This window comes from Manis javanica, chromosome 12 (genome assembly GCF_040802235.1).
Source record: "Manis javanica isolate MJ-LG chromosome 12, MJ_LKY, whole genome shotgun sequence".
NCBI classification, from domain to species: Eukaryota; Metazoa; Chordata; class Mammalia; order Pholidota; family Manidae; genus Manis; species Manis javanica.
In genome coordinates this window covers 28,820,153-28,842,378 of record NC_133167.1, presented here as the reverse complement: position 1 = coordinate 28,842,378, position 22,226 = coordinate 28,820,153, and the positions used below count along the sequence as shown (strand labels likewise).

Here is a 22,226-nt window from a genome sequence, read left to right as displayed (position 1 = left end):
TTTTCTGAAATTTTCATGTAGCAAAGATATTTATTTACTGACAGCTTCGACACAAACTTACAACTTTGTGTATTGAAACGAATCCCACTTTATCAAATATTCAGGCTTATTTGGAAATGTCATGTGATATTTTGTACAAGCAAAATGAACCACTTTCTCAAGTGCCATTAGCATGTGAAGAACAGCAATGAGATTAGTGCCAGCAAGCCAAAAAGTAAGTGGGCGAACATTAACACCACAGTGGTCAGTTATATATAGTTCAGTTATTAGAGGAAGACGATGAGTTGTGTCTAGTTTGCGATATACATGTTTTCTACAGTCTGTTACTCAAAAGTACATTTTTATTTATTCCACACAGCTCTACCATGATGTGGTCTTAGTATAGACCTATCTGAGAATCAGACTCCTCCTACCCCTTCTTGGCCAGAAACTGGTCTGCAAGTTGCACCACAAGAATTTTACTAGATTTATACACATGTATGACAAAACACTCATATAACTCACATGAAGAGTCTAGGACCCTTTGCTGAATGGACATTTCCAAGCTGCTGCTTCCCTTCTTTACTCTCACACATGCTGCTTTTGTCCACTCAGCAAACATCAGTGAATACCTGAGAGGTACTAGGCATGATTCTAGGCTAGCAAGGAAAAACAAGACACAAACCTTAAGGTGCTCATAGTTAATGTGAAGCAGATTGATACACAAATAATGGAGCTGTTTACAAAGTACTTTGGTCCCTAAACTTAGTCTGGAGAACTGAGAAGATGACCTGGAGAAGATGACATTTGATCGGGATCTTAAAGCATGTTTGAAAGGAAGAGAATGAGTGACATTTTACTATGATTCAGATGGTATTGCATGTGCAATTTGTATATAGATGCATTAAGTTGTATTGCCTTCTTAAAAACATATTTCTATGTACTGGAAGGCAGAGGACTTAGCTGAAGTGGTGGGGTATGAAATATGATAATGATCCATTTTTTAAAATTTTGGTATCATTAATATACAATCACATGAGCAACATTGTGGTTTCTACATTCCTCCCATTGTCAAGTCCCCACCACATACCCCATTACACCCACTGTCCATCAGTGTAATAAGATGCTACAGAGTCACTACTTGTCCTCTCTGTGTTTTACCGCCTTCCATGTGTGCCCCCCTAAATTATGTGTGCTAATCGTAATGCCTCTTATTCCCTTTCTCCCTCCCTCCCTTCCCACCCACCATCCCCAGTCCCTTTACCTTCGGTAACTCTTAGTCCAATCTTGGGTTCTGTGAGTCTGCTGCTGTTTTGTTCCTTCAATTTTTGCTTTGTTCTTATGCTCCACAGATGAGTGAAATCATTTGGTACTTGTCTTTCTCCACTTGGCTTATCTTACTGAGCATAATACCCTGTAGCTCCATCCATGCTGTTGCAAATAGTATAATTTGTTTTCTTCTTATGTCTAAATAATATTTCATTGTGTATATGTACCACCTATTCTTTATCCATTCATCTACTGATAGACACATAGGTTGCTTCCATTTCTTGGCTATTGTAAATAGACATAGAGGTGCATACGTCTTTTTGAAACTGGGGTCCTGCATTCTTAGGGTAAACTCCTGGGAGTGGAATTCCTGGGTCAAATAATATTTCTATTTTTAGTTTTTTGAGGAACCTCCATACTGCTTTCCACAGTGGTTGAACTAGTTTACATTCCCACCAGCAGTGTAGGAGGGTTCCCCTTTCTCCAAATCCTCACCAGCATTTGTTATTCCTAGTCTTTTCGATGTTGGCCATCCTAACTGGTGTCACATGATATCTCATTATGGTTTTAATTTGAATTTCCCTGATAATTAGTGATGTGGAGCATCTTTTCATATGCCTCTTGGCCATCTGAATCTCTTCTTTGGAGAAGTGTCTGTTCAGATTCTTGCCCATTTTTTAATAGGGTTATTTGCTTTTTGGGTGTTGAGGCATGTGAGTTCTTTATATATTTGGATGTTAACCCCTTGTCAGGTATGTCATTTACAAATATATTCTCCAATACTGTAGGATGCCTTTTTGTTCTGCTGATGCTGTCTTTGCTATACAGAAGCTTTTCAGCATGATGTAGTCCCATTTTTTCATTTTTCATTTTGTGACCCTTGCCCAAGGAGATGTATTCAGAAAAAAGTTGCTGGTGTTTATCATATTTAAGAGGTTTTTGCCTTTGTTTTCTTCCAAGAATTTTATGGTTTCATGACTTACATCCAGGTCTTTCATCCATTTTGAGTTTACTTTCATATATGGGGTTAGAGAATAATTGAGTTTCATTCTCTTGCATGTAGCTGTCCAGTTTTGCCAACACCAAGTTATTGAAGAGGCTGTCATTTCCCCATTGTATATCCATTATAATATTTTAATTGACCATATATGGTTGGGTTTATATCTGGACTCTCTAGGCTGTTCCATTGGTCTATGGGTCTGTTATTGTGACACTACCAAATTGCCTTGATTACTATGGCTTTGTAGTAGAGCTTGAAGTCAGGGAGCATAATCCCCTCCGCTTTATTCTCCCTTCTCAGGATTGCTTTGGCTATTCGGGGTCTTTCGTAGTTCCATATGAATTTTAGAACCATTTTCTCTAGTTTGTTGAAGAATGCTGTTGGTAATTTGGTAGGGATTGCATCAAATCTGTGTATTTCTTTGGGCAGGATGGCCATTTTGATGATTATAATTCTTCCTAGTCATGAGCATGGGATGAGTTTCCATTTGTTAGTAACCTCTTTAATTTCTCTTAAGAGTGTCTTGTAGTTTTCAGGGTATAGGTTTTTCACTTCTTTGGTTAGGTTTATTCCTAGGTATTTATTCTATTTGATGCTATTGTGAATGGAATTGTTTTCCCGATTTCTCTTTCTATTAGTTTATTGTTAGTGTATAGGAAAGCCACAGATTTCTGTGTGTTAATTTTGTATCCTGCAACTTTGCTGAATTCTGATATTAGCTCTAGTAGTTTTGGAGTGGGGTCTTTAGGGTTTTTTATGTACAATATCATGTCATCTGCAAATAGTGACAGTTTAACTCTTCTTTACCAATCTGGACTCCTTGTATTTCTTTATTTTGTCTAATTGCCGTGGCTAGGACCTCCAGTACTATGTTGAATAACAGTGGAGATAGTGGGCCTCCCTATCTTGTTCCCGATCTCAGAAGAAAAGCTTTCAGCTTCTCACTGTTCAGTATGATGTTGGCTGTGGGTTTGTCATATATGGCCTTTATTATGTTGAGGTACTTGCCCTCTATATCAATTTTGTTGAGTTTTTATCATGAATGGATGTTGAATTTTGTTGAATGCTTTTTTAGCATCTATGGAGATGATCATATGGTATTTGCCCTTCTTTTGGTTGATGTGGTGGATGAAGTTGATGGATTTTCTAATATTGTACCATCCTTGCATCCCTGGAATAAATCCTACTTGATCATGATGGATGATCTTTTTGTTGTAATTTTTAATTTGGTTTGCTGATTTTGTGTTGAGAATTTTTGCACCTATGCGCATCAGGAATATTGGTCTGTAATTTTCTTTTTTGTGGTGTGTTTGCCTGGTTTTGGTATTAGAGTGATGCTGGCCTCATAGAATGAGTTTGGTATTGCTTCCTCCTCTACTTTTTGGAAAACTTTAAGGAGGATGAGTATTAGGTCTTCACTAAATGTTTGATAAAATTCAGCAGTGAAACCATCTGGATCAGGGGTTTTGTTCTTAGGTAGTTTTATGATTACCAATTCAATTTCTTTGCTGGTAATTGCTCTATTCAGTTTTCTGTTTCTTCCTTGGTCAGCCTAGAAAGATTGTATTTTTCTAGAAAGTTGCCCATTTCTTTTAAGTTATCTAGTTTGTTAGCACATAAATTTTCATAGTATTCTCTCATAATTCTTTGTATTTCTGGGGTGTCCATAGTGATTTTTCCTTTCTCATTTCTGATTCTGTTTGTGTGTGTAGACTCTCTTTATTTCTTGATAAGTCTGGCTAGGGGTTTATCTATTTTGTTTATTTTCTCAAAGGACCAGCTCCTGCTCTCATTGATTCTTTCTATTGTTTTATTCTTGATTTTATTTATTCCTGCTCTGATCCTTCTACTGACTTTGGTCCTTGTTTTTTCTAGTTTCGTTAATTGTGAGTTTAGACTGTTCATTTGGGATTGTTCTTCTTTCCTGAGGTAGGCCTCTATTGCAATATACTTCCCTTTCAGCACAGCCTTGGCTGCGTCCCACACATTTTATGGTGTTGAATAATTATTGTCATTTGTCTCTATGTATTGCTTGATCTCTGTTTTTATTTGGTCATTGATCCATCGATTTTTTAGGAGCATGTTATTAAGCCTCCACATGTTTGTTGGCTTTTTTATCTTTGTGTAATTTATTTCTACATTTATACCATTGTGGTCTGAGAAGCTGGTTGGTACAATTTCAATCTTTTTTAATTTACTGAGGCTCTTTTTGTGGCCTAGTAGATGATCTATTCTTGAAAATGTTCCACGTGCACTTAGGAAGAATGTGTGTCCTGCTCCTTCTGGGTTTAGAGTTCTGTAGATGTCTGTTAGGTCCATCTGTTCTAGTGTGTTGTTCAGTGCTTCTGTGTCCTTACTTATTTTCTGTTTGGTTGATCTGTCCTTTGGAGTGGGTGGTGTGTTGAAGTCTCCTAAAATGAATGCATTGCATTCTATTTTCCCCTTTAAGTCTGCTAGTATTTGGTTCACATATGTAGGTGATCCTCTATTGGGTGCATAAATATTATAATGGTTATATCCTCTTGTTGAACTGACCCCCTTATCATTATGTAATGTCCTTCTTTGTGTCTTGTGACTTACTTTGTTTTGAAGTCTATTTTATCTGATACTAGTATTGCAGTTCCTGCTTTTTTCTCCCTATTATTTATATGAAATATCTTTTTCCATCCCCTTACTTTCACTCTGTGTGTCTTTGGGTTTGAAGTGAGTCTCCTGTATGCGACACAGAGACAGGTCTTGTTTCTTTATCCATTCAGTGACTCTCTGTCTTCTGATTGGTGCATTTAGACCATTTGCATTTAGGGTGATTATTGATAGGTATGCACTTATTGCCATTGCAGGCTTTAGATTCATTGTCACCACACGTTCAAAAGTAACTTCCTTACTATCTAACAGTGTAACTTAACTCACTTAGTATGCTATTACAAACACAACCAACTGTTTCTTTTTTCTTTCCCTCCTTTTTCTTCCTCCTCCATTCTTTGTGTGTTAGGTATCATATTCTGTACTCTATCTATCCCTTGATTGACTTTGGGGGTAGTTGATTTGATTTTGCATCTGCTTAGTAATTAATTATTTTACTTTGCTGTGGTTTTATCTCCCCTGGTGACAGTATTTTAGCCTTAGGAGTACTTCCATCTACAGCAGTCCCTCAAAAATGCACTGTAGAGGTGGTTTGTGGGAGGTAAATCCTCTCAGCTTTTGCTTATCTGAAAATTGTTTAATCCCTCTTTCAAATTTAAATGATAACCTTTCCGGATAGAGTATTCGTGGTTCGAGGCCCTTCTGTTTCATTGCATTAAATATATTTTGCTACTCCCTTCTGGCCTGTAAGGTTTCTGTTGAGAAGTCTGGTGATAGCCTGATGGGTTTTCCTTTGTATGTGATCTTTTTTCTCTCTCTAGCTGCTTTTAAAAGTCTGTCCTTATACTTGATCTTTGCCATTTTAATTATTATATGTCTTTGTGTTGTCTTCCTTGGATCCCTTGTGTTGGGAAATCTGTACACCTCCATGGCCTGAGAGACTGTCTCCTTCCCCCAATTTGGGATGTTTTCAGCAATTACCTCCTCAAAGACACTTTCTATCCCTTTTTCTCTCTCTTCTTCTGTTACCCCTATAATGCGAATATTGTTCCATTTGGATGGTCACACAGTTCTCTCAATATTCTCTCAATTCTTAGAGATTCTTTTTTCTCTCTGTGCCTCAGTTTCTTTGTATTCCTCTTCTCTAATTTCTGTCCCATTTACCATCTCTTCTACTTCATCTAATCTGCTTTTAGTTCCCTCCATTGTGTGTTTCATTTCAGATATGGAATTTCTTAATGATTGAATCTCCATCCTAAATTCAGCCCTGAGTTCTTGAATATTTTTCTGTACCTCCATGAGCATGTTTTTTATTTTTATTTTGTTCTTACTTTCAGGAAGATTGGTGAGTTCAGTTTCATATGCGCCTTTTTCTGGTGTTTTTCAGATTTTGGTCTAAACCAGGTTCCTTTGACATTTCCTATTTGTATATGGTGCCCTCTAGTGCCCAGAAGCTCTAGTCTATGGAGCTGCTCAGGCCCTGGAGTGATGTCGGGTGTTGCAAGGGAACGGTGCTGGTGCCTTGGGGGAAGAAGAAGCTGTTTCCTGCTTCCCGCCACAGTGCTTCGCTCCACTGTCAGACCAGTGGGCCAGCACACTGGTATAAGCCTCTGTGCTGTAGCTGCTGTAGGTGGGTCTTCCCTCTGGCTGGCCTGACAACAAGGCAGGGACTGCCGGTTTGTGAACTGGTGCCATCAGGTCAGGAGGAAGGCACAGCAGGCTGCATATCACAGTGAGGGGCCTCTGAGCAGAGTAGCCAGCCAGGCAGATGGAGCAGCTGAAGCTCCTGAAAGTTCCCTACCTCCTGGACAAAGTATACCCAGACCACCTTGTCCAACTATCCCTTCTCCCGCACAGCAAGCTCCATGCAAACCCTGCCCCTTCAGCAGCCCTCTTGCTTCTAGGAAGCCTCTCAGACCACTTGCCTTTCCTTTGTCCCAGAGCACCCAGACGTGGTTCCCTGTCCTCCACAAATGGCTAGAATCTCAGTCTCCCCAGGTATTCTGCCTGTCTTAGCTTTCCATTCCCACTAATCTCTAGAGCACCATGAAGTTTAGGTTTGTGCTCCCATAGCAGATCTCCAGGGATGGGTGTTCAATAGTCCTAGGCTTCCACCCCTTCCCTGCTCTGTTTCTCTTCCTCCCATCAGTGAGCTTGGGTGGGTGAATGGCTTGTGTCCTGCTTTGGTACATTACCCCATTTCATGAGGTCTCCTCTGTTCTCCAGGTGTATGCAGTCAGGTGCAGCTTTCTTTCCTGTTGCTCTTTCTGGATTAGTTGTATTAACTATATTTTCATAATATATGTAGTTTTGTGAGGAATTCTCCATCTTATCTCTCATGCTGTCATCTTCCTCCTGATCATGATCCATTTTTAAACACCTTCTTCTACTAGGTTCCATAATTTTTTACCTCCTGTAAGTGTCTTATATTCTGAGATTAGGGGCATTATCTACATTTTAGAAGTAAGGTCAGCAAGCTTTTGAAAAAGACTAAGTAGTTAGTCAGTGGTCACACACTGAATTAGTGCCAGAACCCAGGCCCCTTTAAGGTCAGTGTGTGAGCTCTTCCTCCCTTTCTATGCTACTCTTTTGCCATGGTTGAACAGGTGTCCCAGGTGCTAAAAATTGTCTTTTCTCATCTCAGATCAAATGGTTCAAGTACACAGTCCCCTGAAACCTTTATTATTTCTGTGAATTTTCATGTGAATCTTCTGACACCTTCTAATATATTCCAAAAGCATATCCTTCATCCTTTATTATACTATTTGTTACATTACATTGTATCAATATATTATTTATTGGTATCTCCTTATTAGACCCCAGGTTTAAATATCTGACTCTTGAGAAAGATTATGTCTATTGAATGGATTCAGAACAAATGAACTTGTAAGTTTGTGAAGGGATGATTATGTTTTTCCAGTCTCTTTAATGAGATAGATAATACTATACAAACCTATGAAAAGTAGAGGATTTTCTAAACTTTAAGCTCTCCTAAGATTCATAGAGAAAGAAAGGGGATTCTAAAGAGATCGCTGAAAAGTCGTGAACATGAACAATTACTGTAAGAAAGTGGGCCCTCATTTCTGTCCTCTGGCACTCTGGCTGAGAGGTTTACCTGTAATACTAGAATAAAACTTCTGGAGGTCCAGCTAGCCTATTGTCTGAGCAGCAAGACATCCAGGGAGCTCACAGTGCTTGGCGGGAAGGCTGCTGACAGAGATGGTGAGAGACATTTGCGTCATTATGTTGTACTAATTCCCTAAGCCCCTTTTCAGCAAAAGCCTTGTTTTGTATTTGTGTATGTGTGTGTGTTGTTTGTTTTTATTTTCAGGAGATGGAAGAATTTTTCACCACCTAAAAACTCAGAGTGCTTAAAATTCAAGAAGTCTCCCTAGAGAGAAACAGTAGGCCAAATGGTCATTGACATAAGAAAACACTATAAATTAATGCAGTAATAGTTCATGGTTGCTAAGAAAATAACTTAATTTACAGCTTGAAACAGATTTGCATCCTAAAAAATTCTGGAAATCAATCAGTTGCACAGAAATTGATCTGCCAAAAGAGAAGAAAATTGATTCTTCATATTGGCAACTGCATTATTTCTTTTAAAGTTCTTAAGGAACAACTCTTGGAAACAACTTTCTTAACCCTTAAGGAACTACATAATATTTAATTTCCTACCAGACTACCCAAAAAAGTACTTATGGCCTCAGTAGAAGATACATTTCTATTGTGCCAAATATCACCTTCAAAACTGCAGAATCTATGTGTCAAAAACACGGAAATCAAAAATGAGATGAAATAGAGCTATGTAAAAGGTAAACATTGTGTCGTATTTTAGAGTTGCTTTCTATCATATTATCTCAACATGAAGTACTGGGAATATGAACACATTTGCATATTCCCCACTCATGACATAGTGTTGGCATTCTCAAAAAGAATAACTGTAGCTGATGGCAATTGTTATATGAAGAGATTTGTGCATGTTAGCAATATACCATCACTGTCAGCGTAAGTAGAGCATATGGGGCCCATTAACTCACCAAAATCTGCCACTATTCTGCAAATTTGCATTAAGCAAGTGCAGTCCCTAATAGTCACTTATGTTACAGAATTCATATCAAATGCTATCAATAAGCAAAGGGATTGTTTTCCCCCAGCAAGAATGCATTTGAAGTTTATAAGAAGGCTTGACAAAAAAATAAAACACTTTAAGTGATCACTATATTAATATAAATGTATCCCACTTGGATGCCAATATACATAAGTGTATGTACTTTAATGTTTGCAACTATGAAGTTCTTGGAATGCCATCCTTTTCATTGGTTCCCTTCTATATTTCCTTTACTTATGATTTCTCTCAATTGTAACAATGAACATGGTTGAAATTAAGTCAAAAGACATAATGTGTTTATCCATGCTTTTTAAAAAGGTGCCATCAGTGTTGAGCAGTTCTAATTAGCTTCAAAGGTCTACATCCAAGATAACTAGAAACATAAGCTATCAGCCTTCTGAGTTCCCTGAGCAAGTTGTCTTGAACCAGAGGGTGTACCAGGAGATTAACAAACATCCAAACCAAAGACTATCCTCCTTAAGAAGCACCTTACCATAATTAAATCAAATAGTGTCCATCGATCTTGAGCTGAATGCCAGGAAGACTGAGCTTAGTATTGAAATTCCATTATCTAAATAAATTCAGAGAAATCTCAAGAGAGGCACATCCACAGTTGCAAGTAATTATTAACAGTTACAATAAAAATGTCTATGAATTCCATCATCAGAAGGACTCAATATATTCCACTGACATCTCTTCATTATTGTTATATCCCTCTAAGGTAATCAAGAGCAAGTAGTACCAGCCCTTGTGTAAAACTAAAGGATAAGAAGGGAATATAATAGGCTCTGGAACTGTAAAAAAGAAAGAAAAAGAAAAGAATCTGTCATCAGAACCAGAACAAGAAAATTTGGCTCTTACTCCATCTATACTCTCTTACTTGATGGTTTTGGTATCTTACCATTTGGGAATGGAAGACCTTTCCCACATCTGGCCCACTTACTTTTCAAGCTTTTGTAAATAAGGTCCTTGTTTGAAATGGCGCACCTGTCACATTCATATTGCTACTGTTCCAGTCATTGTAATATCTGAATATTTTTCAGTGAAATGTCTAGACCTAGGCTCTAACCCCAAAAGATAACTTCATAGTAGCTCTAAGGTAACAGGAGTTATGAAGGAATTGGTGCATTAATTATAACACTTGCCATTTTTTTTTAAAGTGGTGGTGGTGTATGTAATTTTACCTCATTTTCTCATTTGCTACTGTTATTTAAATCACTTCCAAGCACTAAGCATGTTCATAAAAGATGATTGTTCCCAATTTAACCTTTAAATGAAATGTATTCTATTAAGTCATTACAGTTCCCTCTCTTCTATTATGTTTATTCACTTATCTTCTGGCCTAAAGATAGACATCTATGTCAGTGAATATTTTGGAGAAAGACCCCTAATTTTTATGCCTATCACCCATTTGGATTTTCTACACTCTTTCTTGAAATAGTTTGTAAGTATTCCAAAGAATTTCAAATTGACAATTAAAATAATGATAAGTATTCCTACTAAGAATAATAAATAGTATGCAGCCAAAAAGTGAAGAAAGTACTGTGTTTAACCTAAGATGGCAGGGGAAATCATGCTACTTAAATTGGCTTGGATTTCATGGGATAACTTACAGTTGTTAAAAAAAGAAAAAAAGGACAAAAACAAGACAGTAAAACCCCATCTTTGTATGAATCCCTTTTTCAGAATAACTGCCCATAATAAGACCATATAGTCTGAGTACTTCCAATACAAGATGAACTAGGAACCAGGTAAACTGGGAGGTAAAAATCTAGTGTGGGTGTTTGGCTCTGGATGAGACAATCAGAAGCACCTAACTCCCTGCCCGAAGCATATGCTCTCATTTTCTCCCTCTATTCCTTTATAATCCCAGGCAAGTTAAATCGTGAACACCAGTCAACATCCTATCAAATTCACAACTTCTACCACTCTCACGGTTTCCACTTATCAAGTTTTCATTTATTGAGAAATATGTACCTGGCATTTTGCTCAGTGTTTTTGCACATTTTTTTCATTTAGCTCTCGTAATTCCTTTGTAGTATTTTTATCTCATATTTCACATGACGAAACTAAGATTAAAAAGAGCTTAGTAACTTGCTTGGTAAAGCTGGGATTTAACCCACATCTATCTCACTATTAGCTATTATGTTATTCTGCCATTCTATTTAGTTTCTCATTAATAATAATGATAATGGTTCATATTTATTAAGCACTTATGATAGGGTCTTCTAAGTGCTTTGCATTAACTTACACATGTCATCTTCACTACAAGCCTTATAAGCAATATTATCCTAATTTTTATATGATGAGATTGAGGCACAGACAGTTAAATTGCACATAACTAGTACATTCCAATCAATATATAACTCAGACAGGTGACTTCTCCACTGTGAAATAGGGATGAATATTTTAGCTTGAACCCAGTAGAACTGTAGATTTCCAAACAAGTTAAACAAAATTTTACCTAACACTTTTTAACATAGGTCACCACAGAAAGATTCATATTAATAACATCTATTCAAATGAAAAGGATAATAGTTGTCTAACATATAGGTGTTTGTTAAGTGTTCTCTTATACTTAATTCATGCTTCTGATGATTCAAAAAATATAATAACTCCTTTATGAGTCATCACAAGTATAGTGGAGATGTTAAGAGTGCAATGTTTAAGTTCTGGCTCTTCCATTTGTGAGGTATGCCTCAGTTTCTTTATGGGTAAAGTGAAAATGGTAATACCTATCTTTACAGTTAATCCTGGGGATTCAGTGAATTAATAGATATAAAGTGCAGATATCCTTTAATAGAAATAAAGGACAGAAACCACCTGTTAAAAGTGCTTAGTAACATCATGAACATATCTCCCCGGGCAAGGGAAACAAAAGCAAAAATGAACAAGTGGGACTATATCAAGCTGAAAAGCTTCTGTACAGCAAAGGATACCATCAATAGAACAAAAAGGTATCCTACAGTATGGGAGAATATATTCATAAATGACAGATTCGATTAAGAATTGACATCCAAAATATATAAAGAGCTCTTGTACCTCAACAAACAAAAGCAAAAAATCCAATTAAAAAATGGGCAAAGGAGCTGAAGAGACAGATCTCCAAAGAAGAAACTCAGATGCCCAACAGACACATGGAAAGATGCTCCACACCACTAATCATCAGGGAAATGCAAATTAATACCACAATGAGATATCACCTCACACCACTAAGGATGGCCAGCATCAAAAAGACTAAGAACAACAAATGCTGGTGAGGATGCGGAGAAAGGGGAACCCGCCTACACTTCTGGTGGGAATGTAAACTAGTTCAACCATTGTGGAAAGCAATATGGAGGTTCCTCAAAAAACTCAAAATAGAAATACCATTTGATCCAGAATCTCACTACTTGGAATTTACCCATAGAATAAAACTTCTCAGACTCAGAAAGACATATGCACCCCTATGTTTACTGCAGCAGTATTCACAGTGGCCATGATATGGAAGCAACCTAAGTGTCCATCAGTAGATGAATGGATAAAGAAGATGTGGTACATACACACAATGGAATATTATTCAGCCATAAGAAGAAAACAAATCCTACCATTTGCAACAACATGGATGGAGCTAGAGGGTATTATGCTCAGTGAAATAAGCCAGATGGAAAAAGACAAGTACCAAATGACTTCACTCATATGTGGAGTATGAGAACAAAGAAGAAACTGAAGGAACAATACAGCAGCAGAATCACAGAACTCAAGAATGGACTAAAAGTTACCAAAGGGAAAGGGACTGGGAAGGATGGCAGGAAGGGAGGGATAAGGGGCAAAAAAAGAAAGGGGGCATTATGATTAGCATGTATAATGTGGGGGGAGGCACGGGGAGGGCTGTGCAACACAGAGAAGACAAGTAGTGATTCTACAGCATCTTACTATGCTGATGGACAGTGACTGTAATGGGAGTTATGAGGGCTACTTGATGAAGGCGGGAACCTAGTAAACATAATGTTCTTCATGTAACTGTAGATTAATGATACAAAAATTTTTTTTTAAAGTGCTTAGTAAGTGCTAACTACAAGTATTATTATTTTTTATCATCATCATTGTTTCCCAGTATTTCTTTCTATTTATACTGCAGATGCCACTGTAAGTTTTTTTAGAAAGAATTTGGCCCCCTGTTGGATCCTTATAGGTATAACAGACATATTTCCAACTGCAAATAGGGAAAAAAGTCTAACAAGATTTTTAAAGAGTTAATACACAGACACTTAGTGCTTTTTTTTTTGGTATCATTAATCTACAATTACATGAAGGACAGTATGTTTACTAGGCTCCCCCCTTCACCAAGTCCCCCCCACATCCCGGTTCATAGTCACTGTCCATCAAAATAGTAAGATGCTGTAAAATCACTACTTGTCACCAAGTTCACAGTCACTGTCCTTCAACATAGTAAGATGCTGTAAAATCACTACTTGTCTTCTCTGTGTGGCACAGCCCTCCCCGTGCCCCCACACACACTATGCATATTAATCATAATACCCCCTTTCTTTTCTTCCTGCCCTTATCCCTCCCTTCCCACCCGTCCTCCCCAGTCCCTTTCCCTTTGGTAACTATAGTCCATTCTTGGGTTCTGTGCTTCTACTGCTGTTTTGTTCCTTCAGTTTTCTTTTGTTCTTATACTCCACATATGAGTGAAATCATTTGGTACTTGTCGTTCTCCCCCTGGCTTATTTCACTGAGCGTAATACCCTCTAGCTCCATTCATGTTGTTGTGAATGGTAGGATTTTTTTTTCTTATGGCTGAGTAATATTCTATTGTGTATATGATTATTTGCTTTTTGTTTGTTGAGGTGTGTGAGCTCTTTATCTTCTTTATCCATTCATCTACTGATGGACATTTAGGTTGCTTCCCTATCTTGGCTATTGTAAATAGTGCAGCGACAAACATAGGGGTGCATCTGTCTTTTTCAAACTGGAGTGCTGCATTCTTGGGGTAAATTCCCAGAAGTGGAATTCCTGGGTCAAATGGTATTTCTATTTTGAGCATTCTAAGGAACCTCCATACTGCTTTCCACAATAGTTGAACTAATTTACATTCCCACCAGCAGTGTAGGAGGGTTCCCCTTTCTCCACAACCTTGCCAACATTTGTTGTTGTTTGTCTTTTCAGTGATGGCGATCCTTACTGGTGTGAGGTGATATCTCATTGTGGTTTTAATTTGCATTTCTCTGATGACAAGCGATGTGGAGCATCTTTTCATGTGTCTGTTGGCCATCTGAATTTCTTCTTTGGAGAACTGTCTGTTCAGCTCCTCTGCCCATTTTTTAATTGGATTATTTGCTTTTTGTTTGTTGAGGTGTGTGAGCTCTTTATATATTTTGGATGTCAACCCTTTATCGGATCTATCATTTTCGAATATATTCTCCCATACTGTAGGATACCTTTTTGTTCTATTGATGGTGTCCTTTGCTGTACAGAAGCTTTTCAGCTTGATATAGTCCCATTTGTGCATTTTTGCATTTGTTTCCCTTGCCCAGGGAGATATGTTCAAGAAGAGGTCACTCATGTTTATGTCTAAGAGATTTTTGCCTATGTTTTTTTCTAAGAGTTTTATGGTTTCATGGCTTACTTTCAAGTCTTTGATCAATTTCTAATTTACTTTTGTGTATGGGGTTAGACAGTGATCCAGTTTCATTCTCTTACATGTAGCTGTCCAGTTTTGCCAGCACCATCTGCTAAAGAGACTGTCATTTCCCTATTGTATGTCCATGGCCCCTTTATCGAATATTAGTTGACCATATATGTTTGGGTTAATGTTTGGAGTCTCTATTCTGTTCCATTGGCCTGTGGCTCTGTTCTTGTGCCAGTACCAAATTGTCTTGATTACTGTGGCTTTGTAGTAGAGCTTGAAGTTGGGGAGTGAGATCCCCCCCACTTTATTCTTCCCTCTCAGGATTGCTTTAGCTATTCGGGGTCTTTGGTGTTTCCATATGAATTTTTAAACTATTTGTTCCAGTTCACTGAAGAAAGCTGTTGGTAATTTGATAGGGATTGCATCGAATCTGTATACTGCTTTGAGCAGGATGGCCATTTTGATGATATTAATTCTTCCTAGCCAAGAGCATGGGATGAGTTTCCATTTGTTAGTGACCTCTTTAATTTCTCTTAAGAGTGTCTTATAGTTTTCAGGGTATAGGTCTTTCACTTCCTTGGTTAGGTTTATTCCTAGGTATTTTATTCTTTTTGATGCTATTGTGAATGGAATTGTCTTCCTGATTTCTCTTTCTATTAGTTTATTGTTAGTGTATAGGAAAGCCACAGATTTGTGTGTGTTGATTTTGTATCCTGCAAATTTGCTGAATTCAGATATTAGCTCTAGTAGTTTCAGAGTGGAGTCTTTAGGGTTTTTTATGTACAATATCATGTCATCTGCAAATAGTGACAGTTTAACTTCTTCTTTACCAATCTGGATTCCTTGTATTTCTTTGTTTTGTCTAATTGCCGTGGCTAGGACCTCCAGTACTATGTTGAATAACAGTGGGGAGAGTGGGCATCCCTGTCTTGTTCCCGATCGCAGAGGAAAAGCTTTCAGCTTCTTACTGTTCAGTATGATGTTGACTGTGGGTTTATCATATATAGCCTTTATTATGTTGAGGTACTTGCCCTCTATACCCATTTTGTTGAGAGTTTTTATCATGAATGGATGTTGAATTTTGTCGAATGTTTTTTCAGCATCTATGGAGATGATCATGTGGTTTTTGTCTTTCTTTTTGTTGATGTGGTGGATGATGTTGATGGATTTTCGAATGTTGTACCATCCTTGCATCCCTGGGATGAATCCCACTTGGTCATGGTGTATGATCCTTTTGATGTATTTTTGAATTCGGTTTGCTAATATTTTGTTGAGTATTTTTGCATCTACATTCATCAGGGATATTGGTCTGTAGTTTTCTTTTTTGGTGGGGGTCTTTGCCTGGTTTTGGTATTAGGGTGATGTTGGCTTCATAGAATGAGTTTGGGAGTATTCCCTCCTCTTCTGTTTTTTGGAAAACTTTAAGGAGAATGGGTATTATATCTTCTTTGTATGTCTGATAAAATTCTGAGGTAAATCCATCTGGCCCAGTGGTTTTGTTCTTTGGTAGTTTTTTGATTACCGCTTCAATTTCGTTGCTGGTAATTGGTCTGTTTAGATTTTCTATTTCTTTCTGGGTCAGTCTTGGAAGGTTGTATTTTTCTAGGAAGCTGTCCATTTCTTCTAGGTTTCCCAGCTTGTTCGCATATAGGTTTTCATAGTACTCTCTAATAATTCTTGTATTTCTGTGGGGTCCGTCGTGATTTTTCCTTTCTCGTTTCTGATTCTGTTGATTTGTGTTGACTCTCTTTTCCTCGTAATAAGTCTGGCTAGAGGCTTATCTATTTTGTTTATTTTCTCGAATAACCAGCTCTTTGTTTCATTGATTTTTGCTATTGTTTTATTCTTCTCAATTTTATTTATTTCTTCTCTGATCTTTATTATGTCCCTCCTTCTGCTGACCTTAGGCCTCATTTGTTCTTCTTTTTCCAATTTCGGTTATTGTGACATTAGACCATTCATTTGGGATTGTTCTTCCTTCTTTAAATATGCCTGGATTGCTATATACTTTCCTCTTAAGACTGCTTTTGCTGTATCCCACAGAAGTTGGGGCTTTGTGTTGTTGTTGTCGTTTGTTTCCATATATTGCTGGATCTCCATTTTGATTTGGTCATTGATCCATTGATTATTTAGGAGCGTGCTGTTAAGCCTCCATGTGTTTGTGAGCCTTTTTGCTTTCTTTGTACAGTTTATTTCTAGTTTTATGCCTTCATGGTCTGAAAAGTTGGTTGGTAGGATTTCAGTCTTTGGAATTTACTGAGGCTCTTTTTGTGGCCTAGTATGTGTTCTCTTCTGGAGAATGTTCCATGTGCACTTGAGAAGAATGTGTATCCTGTTGCTTTTGGATGTAGAGATCTGTACATGTCTATTAGGTCCATCTGTTCTAGTGTGTTGTTCAGTGCCTCTGTGTCCTTACCTATTTTCTGTCTAGTGGATCTGTCCTTTGGAGTGAATGGTGTGTTGAAGTCTCCCAGAATGAATGCATTGCATTCTATTTCCTCCTTTAATTCTGTTAGTATTTGTTTCACATATGTTGGTGCTCCTGTGTTGGGTGCATATATATTTAGAATGGTTATATCCTCTTGTTGGACTGAGCCCTTGATCATTATGTAATGTCCTTCTTTATCTTTTGTTACTTTCTTTATTTTGAAGTCTATTTTGTCTGATACCAGTATTGCAACACCTGCTTTTTTCTCTCTGTTGTTTGCATGAAATATCTTTTTCCATCCCTTGACTTTAAGTCTGTGCATGTCTTTGAGTTTGACGTGAGTCTCTTGTAAGCAGCATATGGATGGGTCTTGCTTTTTTATCCATTTTGTTATTCTGTATCTTTTGATTGGTGCATTCAGTCCATTTACATTTAGGGTGATTATTGAAAGGTATGTACTTTTTGCAGGCTTTAAGTTTGTGGTTACCAAAGGGAACCCAAGGTTAGCTTCTTTACTATTTTACTATCTAACTTAACTTGCTTATTGAGCTATTATAAACACGGTCTGATGATTCTTTATTTCTCTCCCTTCTTATTCCTTCTACTCCCTTCTTCATTTGTTGGGTGTTTTGTTCTGTGCTCTTTTTAGGAGTGCTCCCATCTAGAGCAGTCCCTGTAAGATGCCCTGTAGAGGTGGTTTGTGGGAGGCAAATTCCCTCAACTTTTGCTTGTCTGGGAATTGTTTAATCCCTCCTTCATATTTAAGTGATAATCGTGCTGGATACAATAATCTTGGTTCAAGGCCCTTCTGTTTCATTGCATTAAGTATATCATGCCATTCTCTTCTGGCCTGTAGAGTTTCTGTTGAGAAGTCTGATGATAGCCTGATGGGTTTTCCTTTGTAGGTGACCTTTTTTTTCTCTCTGGCTGCCTTTAATACTTTGTCCTTGTCTTTGATCTTTGCCATTTTAATTATTATGTGTCTTGGTGTTGCCCTCCTTGGATCCCTTGTCATGGGAGTTCTATGTACCTCTGTGGTCTGAGAGGCCATTTCCTCCCCTAGTTTGGGGAAGTTTTCAGCAATTATTTCTTCAAAGACACTTTCTATCCCTTTTTCTCTCTCTTCTTCTTCTGGTACCCCTATAATGCGGATATTGTTCCATTTCGATTGGTCACTCAGCTCTCTTAAAATTCTTTCATTCCTGGAGATCCTTTTATCTCTCTCTGCATCAGCTTCTCTGCATTCCTGTTCTCTGTTTTCTAGTCCATTAATTGTCTCTTCCATCTCGTCCATTCTGCTTTGAAGTCATTCCAGAGATTGTTTTATTTCTGTATTCTCCCTCCTTAGTTCTTGCATATTTCTCTGCAAGTCCATCAGCATGGTTATGACTTTTGTTTTGAATTCTTTTTCAGGAAGACTGGTTAAATCTATCTCCCCAGGTTCCTTCTCAGGGGAAGATGTAGCAGATGTTGAAGCTGTCTGGGTTAGTCTTGTCTGGATCAAATTTTTTTGCCTTTTCATGTTGATAGGTGCAATGGTGAGGTATTTACTTTCTGTCAGCTGGAAGGGCCAAGGCTTTCCACTAGTTCCTGGCCTTTTTTTACTCAGACAACTGCACCCCTAGTGGCTTGTGTTGGGCAATTGCATGTAGACTGGGTCTCTGTGTCTTGCCCAGCCGGTATGGAGGAAGCCGCCTTGCTGTGAGCGTGAGCAGCCTCAAGCTGCTGCTCTGCTCTGGCGGGGCCCCGGAGGGGTAATGGATGGGGGCTGTTTGGCTGTTTACGTCCACGAGGGGTCTCAGAGCTGTTGCCCAGGGGGTTAGTGCACCTGGGATTCCCTGGAATTTCCAGCTGCTGGACTTTGACCCGATTAGCTTCCATCCAGCTGTGGTATCCCTGTCCCTTTAAGACTTTCAAAAAGCACTTGCTTTTCTTTGTCACAGGGGCGTTGGCTTCGGGACCCACTCAAAGGTCTTGCTGTCCTGTTTCTCTAGTTTCCAGCACCCCACACATGCACTGTGTCTGCGCTCTGGTGCGGATGGCTAGGGCTGGGTGTTTAGCAGTTCTGGGCTCCCTCTCCCTCCCTTCTCTGACTCCTCTCCTCCCACCAGGAGCTGGGGTGAGGAGCGCTCGGGTCCCACCGGGCCATTGCTTGTATCTTACCCCTTTCACCAGGCGCTGGGCTCTTGCACGTGTGGATGTAGTCTGGCTATTGTCCTGTGTCTTCTGGTCTCTCTTTTAGGATTAGTTGTATTTGTTGTATTTTCAAAAATATATGTTTTTGGAAGGAGATTCCCACTGTCCTACTCACGCCGCCATCTTGGCTCTGCCTCCGACACTTAGTGCTTTTATCTAGAAAATACAGAAGTAGCTTAGGAAAGGAGGGCTCAAAGTGGCAAGATAACATGTATAGTAACTGGGTCAGTGTAATATGACTGAATGTTGTAGACCAAGAAAGGGTCACATTAGCCTGAGCAAGCTGCTTTTAGGGAAAATGGAGGAGGTCCTCCTCATTGGCAAAGTTTCCTCATCTTGTTCTACCCTTGAACACCAAAGCTTACAGGACTAACATATACAGGGCCTCATGGTGAATGGTGAACAGCTGTTGTTGAATATTAAAGTGGTAATCCATGCTGAGGTGCCCAAGGATTGTGAATTCTGCATTTATGTTCATGAGAGAGGTGTTGGTTAATAGCTTTTCATGTCATGTCTTTGCCTGATGTTAGTATTAGGGTAACACCAGCCTTATGGAATGAATAGGGAAATATGCCCTCCTCTGAATAGACTTGGTGTTATTTCTTCCTTGAATGTCTGGTAGAATTCACCAGTAGAGCTATCTGGGTCTAGAGTTTTTTTCGTGGGAAAGTTTTAACTATTTTAAACAAACTTTAAAGTAGTTAAAACACTTGAAAACAAACTGTAGAGCTATTCAGATTATCTATTTCTTCCTGTTTAAACTTTGGTGATTTATGTCTTTCAGAAATTAATCCATTTCATCAGAGCTTTGTTAATCTCAGATTACTTTTTTCCCTACTGCTGAAATAAGGTCCTTCATATTCTAACTGATGCCCGTGAATTATGAATTTTTCACTCCAGCTATTGCAAATGGACTCTATTCCAAGTCCAATAGGAGCTTCAGATGATGGTCCTTTTCAGCTTCTGGGTGTTTTTCAGTTCTTGGGTGGTTTTCTCACTTATGTGTGGTCATCAGTATTCAGCTAAATATATGAGGGGATCCTCTGCAAATCTCAGAAAGAATTCTGTATAGCTCTTTCCTCTCTGATTCTCTACCCTACAAATTCCATCTGCATAGGCCTCCCTGGACATCTAGCTCCATGTCCTCAAAGCTGGGACATCCCTGGGCTCTGCCCAGGTTCCTTCCCTGAACCACATCCGGGAAGCACCCCAGACAGTAAGCTCTCTTTAAATGTAGCAACTGTAGGATTTGCCTCACTTGTTCTCCCTGTGTTGGGTTGCTGTCCTTTGCTGCCTGATGTCTAATCTTTTGAATGCCATGGTTTCATGTTTTGCCTATTTTTAATTTTTTTTCAGAGAGGATTGTAAATCTGTTTCCTTTTACTCCATTTCACCAGATATAGAAGTTCAGTCCTTCAGTATTGAATGTATATATTGCCATTATGCCCACAGATTTTTATAATATGCGTAGGCCTAGGAGTTGGGTTTATCCTTTCGTGCACATGGAAACGGTAAGCCAGTTAAAAGAACTGAAAGTGTTGAGAATTAAAAGGAAATGAAATTATATTCATAGGAGTTTAATGAATATGTATTTCTTCATAGCTATCTTCATAATATTTATCAATGGACATGAGTGCCCCAGGTAGGCTGGGGGGATTTTTTTTTCCAAATCTTTGCCAGTCAAATATTTAACTTATTATAAATCTGTGTCAATTTATTGTTCAAAAAATGGCTGATTTACAAGCATGTCTGATTCTTGTCTCTCTTATTTGTTCTCAGTGCCAGATGAAAGCAAAGTCCACTCATTGGCTGGACACAAGTCAGGTAGGAAATTCCTTTTCACTGACTTTATGTTCTCCTTACTGGAAATCACTGGCTGTGTTTAAGTAGCAGTTGAAACCTGTTACCAACCACAGTCTCTGAGAGGCTTGCTAATTAATACATGAGATGTCTCTGACTTCTACAAAAATGAATTATTACTCAACTGTGTGTATAGTGGCATAATGTATGCTGACTCAAAATGTTTGAGCGGGAAGAATAAATGCTTCAAAAAATAATAATTAATATAAAGCAAAAATCTTAAAACTGTATGTCAGCTGAACCCTGAGGAAAACAACAAAAACTATAAAGTAAACTTAAGAAAGTTTGAATGACTTTACCATGATGACATTCACATTCAGATATCAGGATTAACAGTTCCAGAATAAGAAACTGTGGTCATTTCTTTCTCCTCAGAAAAGCCTGTTATTAAAGGGGACTGTCACTGAGATGACTGTATTATCTTTCCTTAGACTCATGAACCCTGGAGGTTCTCTAGGAAGCCCACAAGGATCTCTACAGGTCCAGTAGGTCTTTTTGCATCATTCATGAGATACTTTCAGGTCTAAAATTCAAGTTCTTCCTTAATTTCTGGCCTGCCTTCTATTTCTATTCCTTTGCCCTTCCTTCATCATCATTTATTTGCATGAGTTGGAACACTTCAAGCTTCTAAGCTAGTAAATACTGCAATAATCCCTTTCCTCTAGGGACACATTATTTGGGGGGAAAATATCCTTTTTACTCTTACAGTTCCCACTCCAAACCACAGAAGGGTTACAATTTGTTGATATCCCTCTGTTTCTGAAACAAAGAAGTCATTCCGATCACCACGTGTCTCCTACATTTATGGGCCAATTACGTTTCCAGCAGTAAGTGGCCTCGATGCCTCATTACCTCCATCACGTTCCAGGGCAAGATGATGATTTTTTTTTTCTTTTCTTCTTTCTCTAGATACTCTAGTGATAACAGCAGGGAAAGGCTGGTTCATAACTCTTAGATTTCTTGTTTTTTCTGTTTCTCTTAATAAAGAACATAAGAGGTTAGATTATTATGAAAAAAAAAAGATTTCAGTGGGAATGATGAATCGCTGCATGCTGCTTGTTCCCATCGTCCTTGTCCATTAAATTCTCTACTACTGGAAATATTTTTAGGAGTCAGAGAAGGAAGTTCTCATGACCAAGAATCCCCAAGGATAGCTTATATTATTTTCATCTTAAATGCATGG

At 38.4% G+C, this 22,226-nt stretch overlaps 1 protein-coding gene across 10 annotated transcripts in view; it reads left to right on the top strand.

The window, feature by feature from the left end:
• Window positions 1–22,226, top strand: part of PARD3B (par-3 family cell polarity regulator beta) — a 1,156,296-nt gene that overhangs the window by 818,619 nt on the left and 315,451 nt on the right. For 9 of the 10 annotated variants that reach the window (XM_037009251.2, XM_037009249.2, XM_037009248.2 and 6 more), the window contains one exon: window positions 20,963–21,007. The exons of the other annotated variant lie outside the window; for it this stretch is intronic. In XM_037009251.2, the coding sequence (XP_036865146.2) occupies window positions 20,963–21,007 (45 nt within the window). The remainder of the gene's footprint in view (window positions 1–20,962; window positions 21,008–22,226) is intronic. 10 annotated transcript variants of the gene reach the window in all.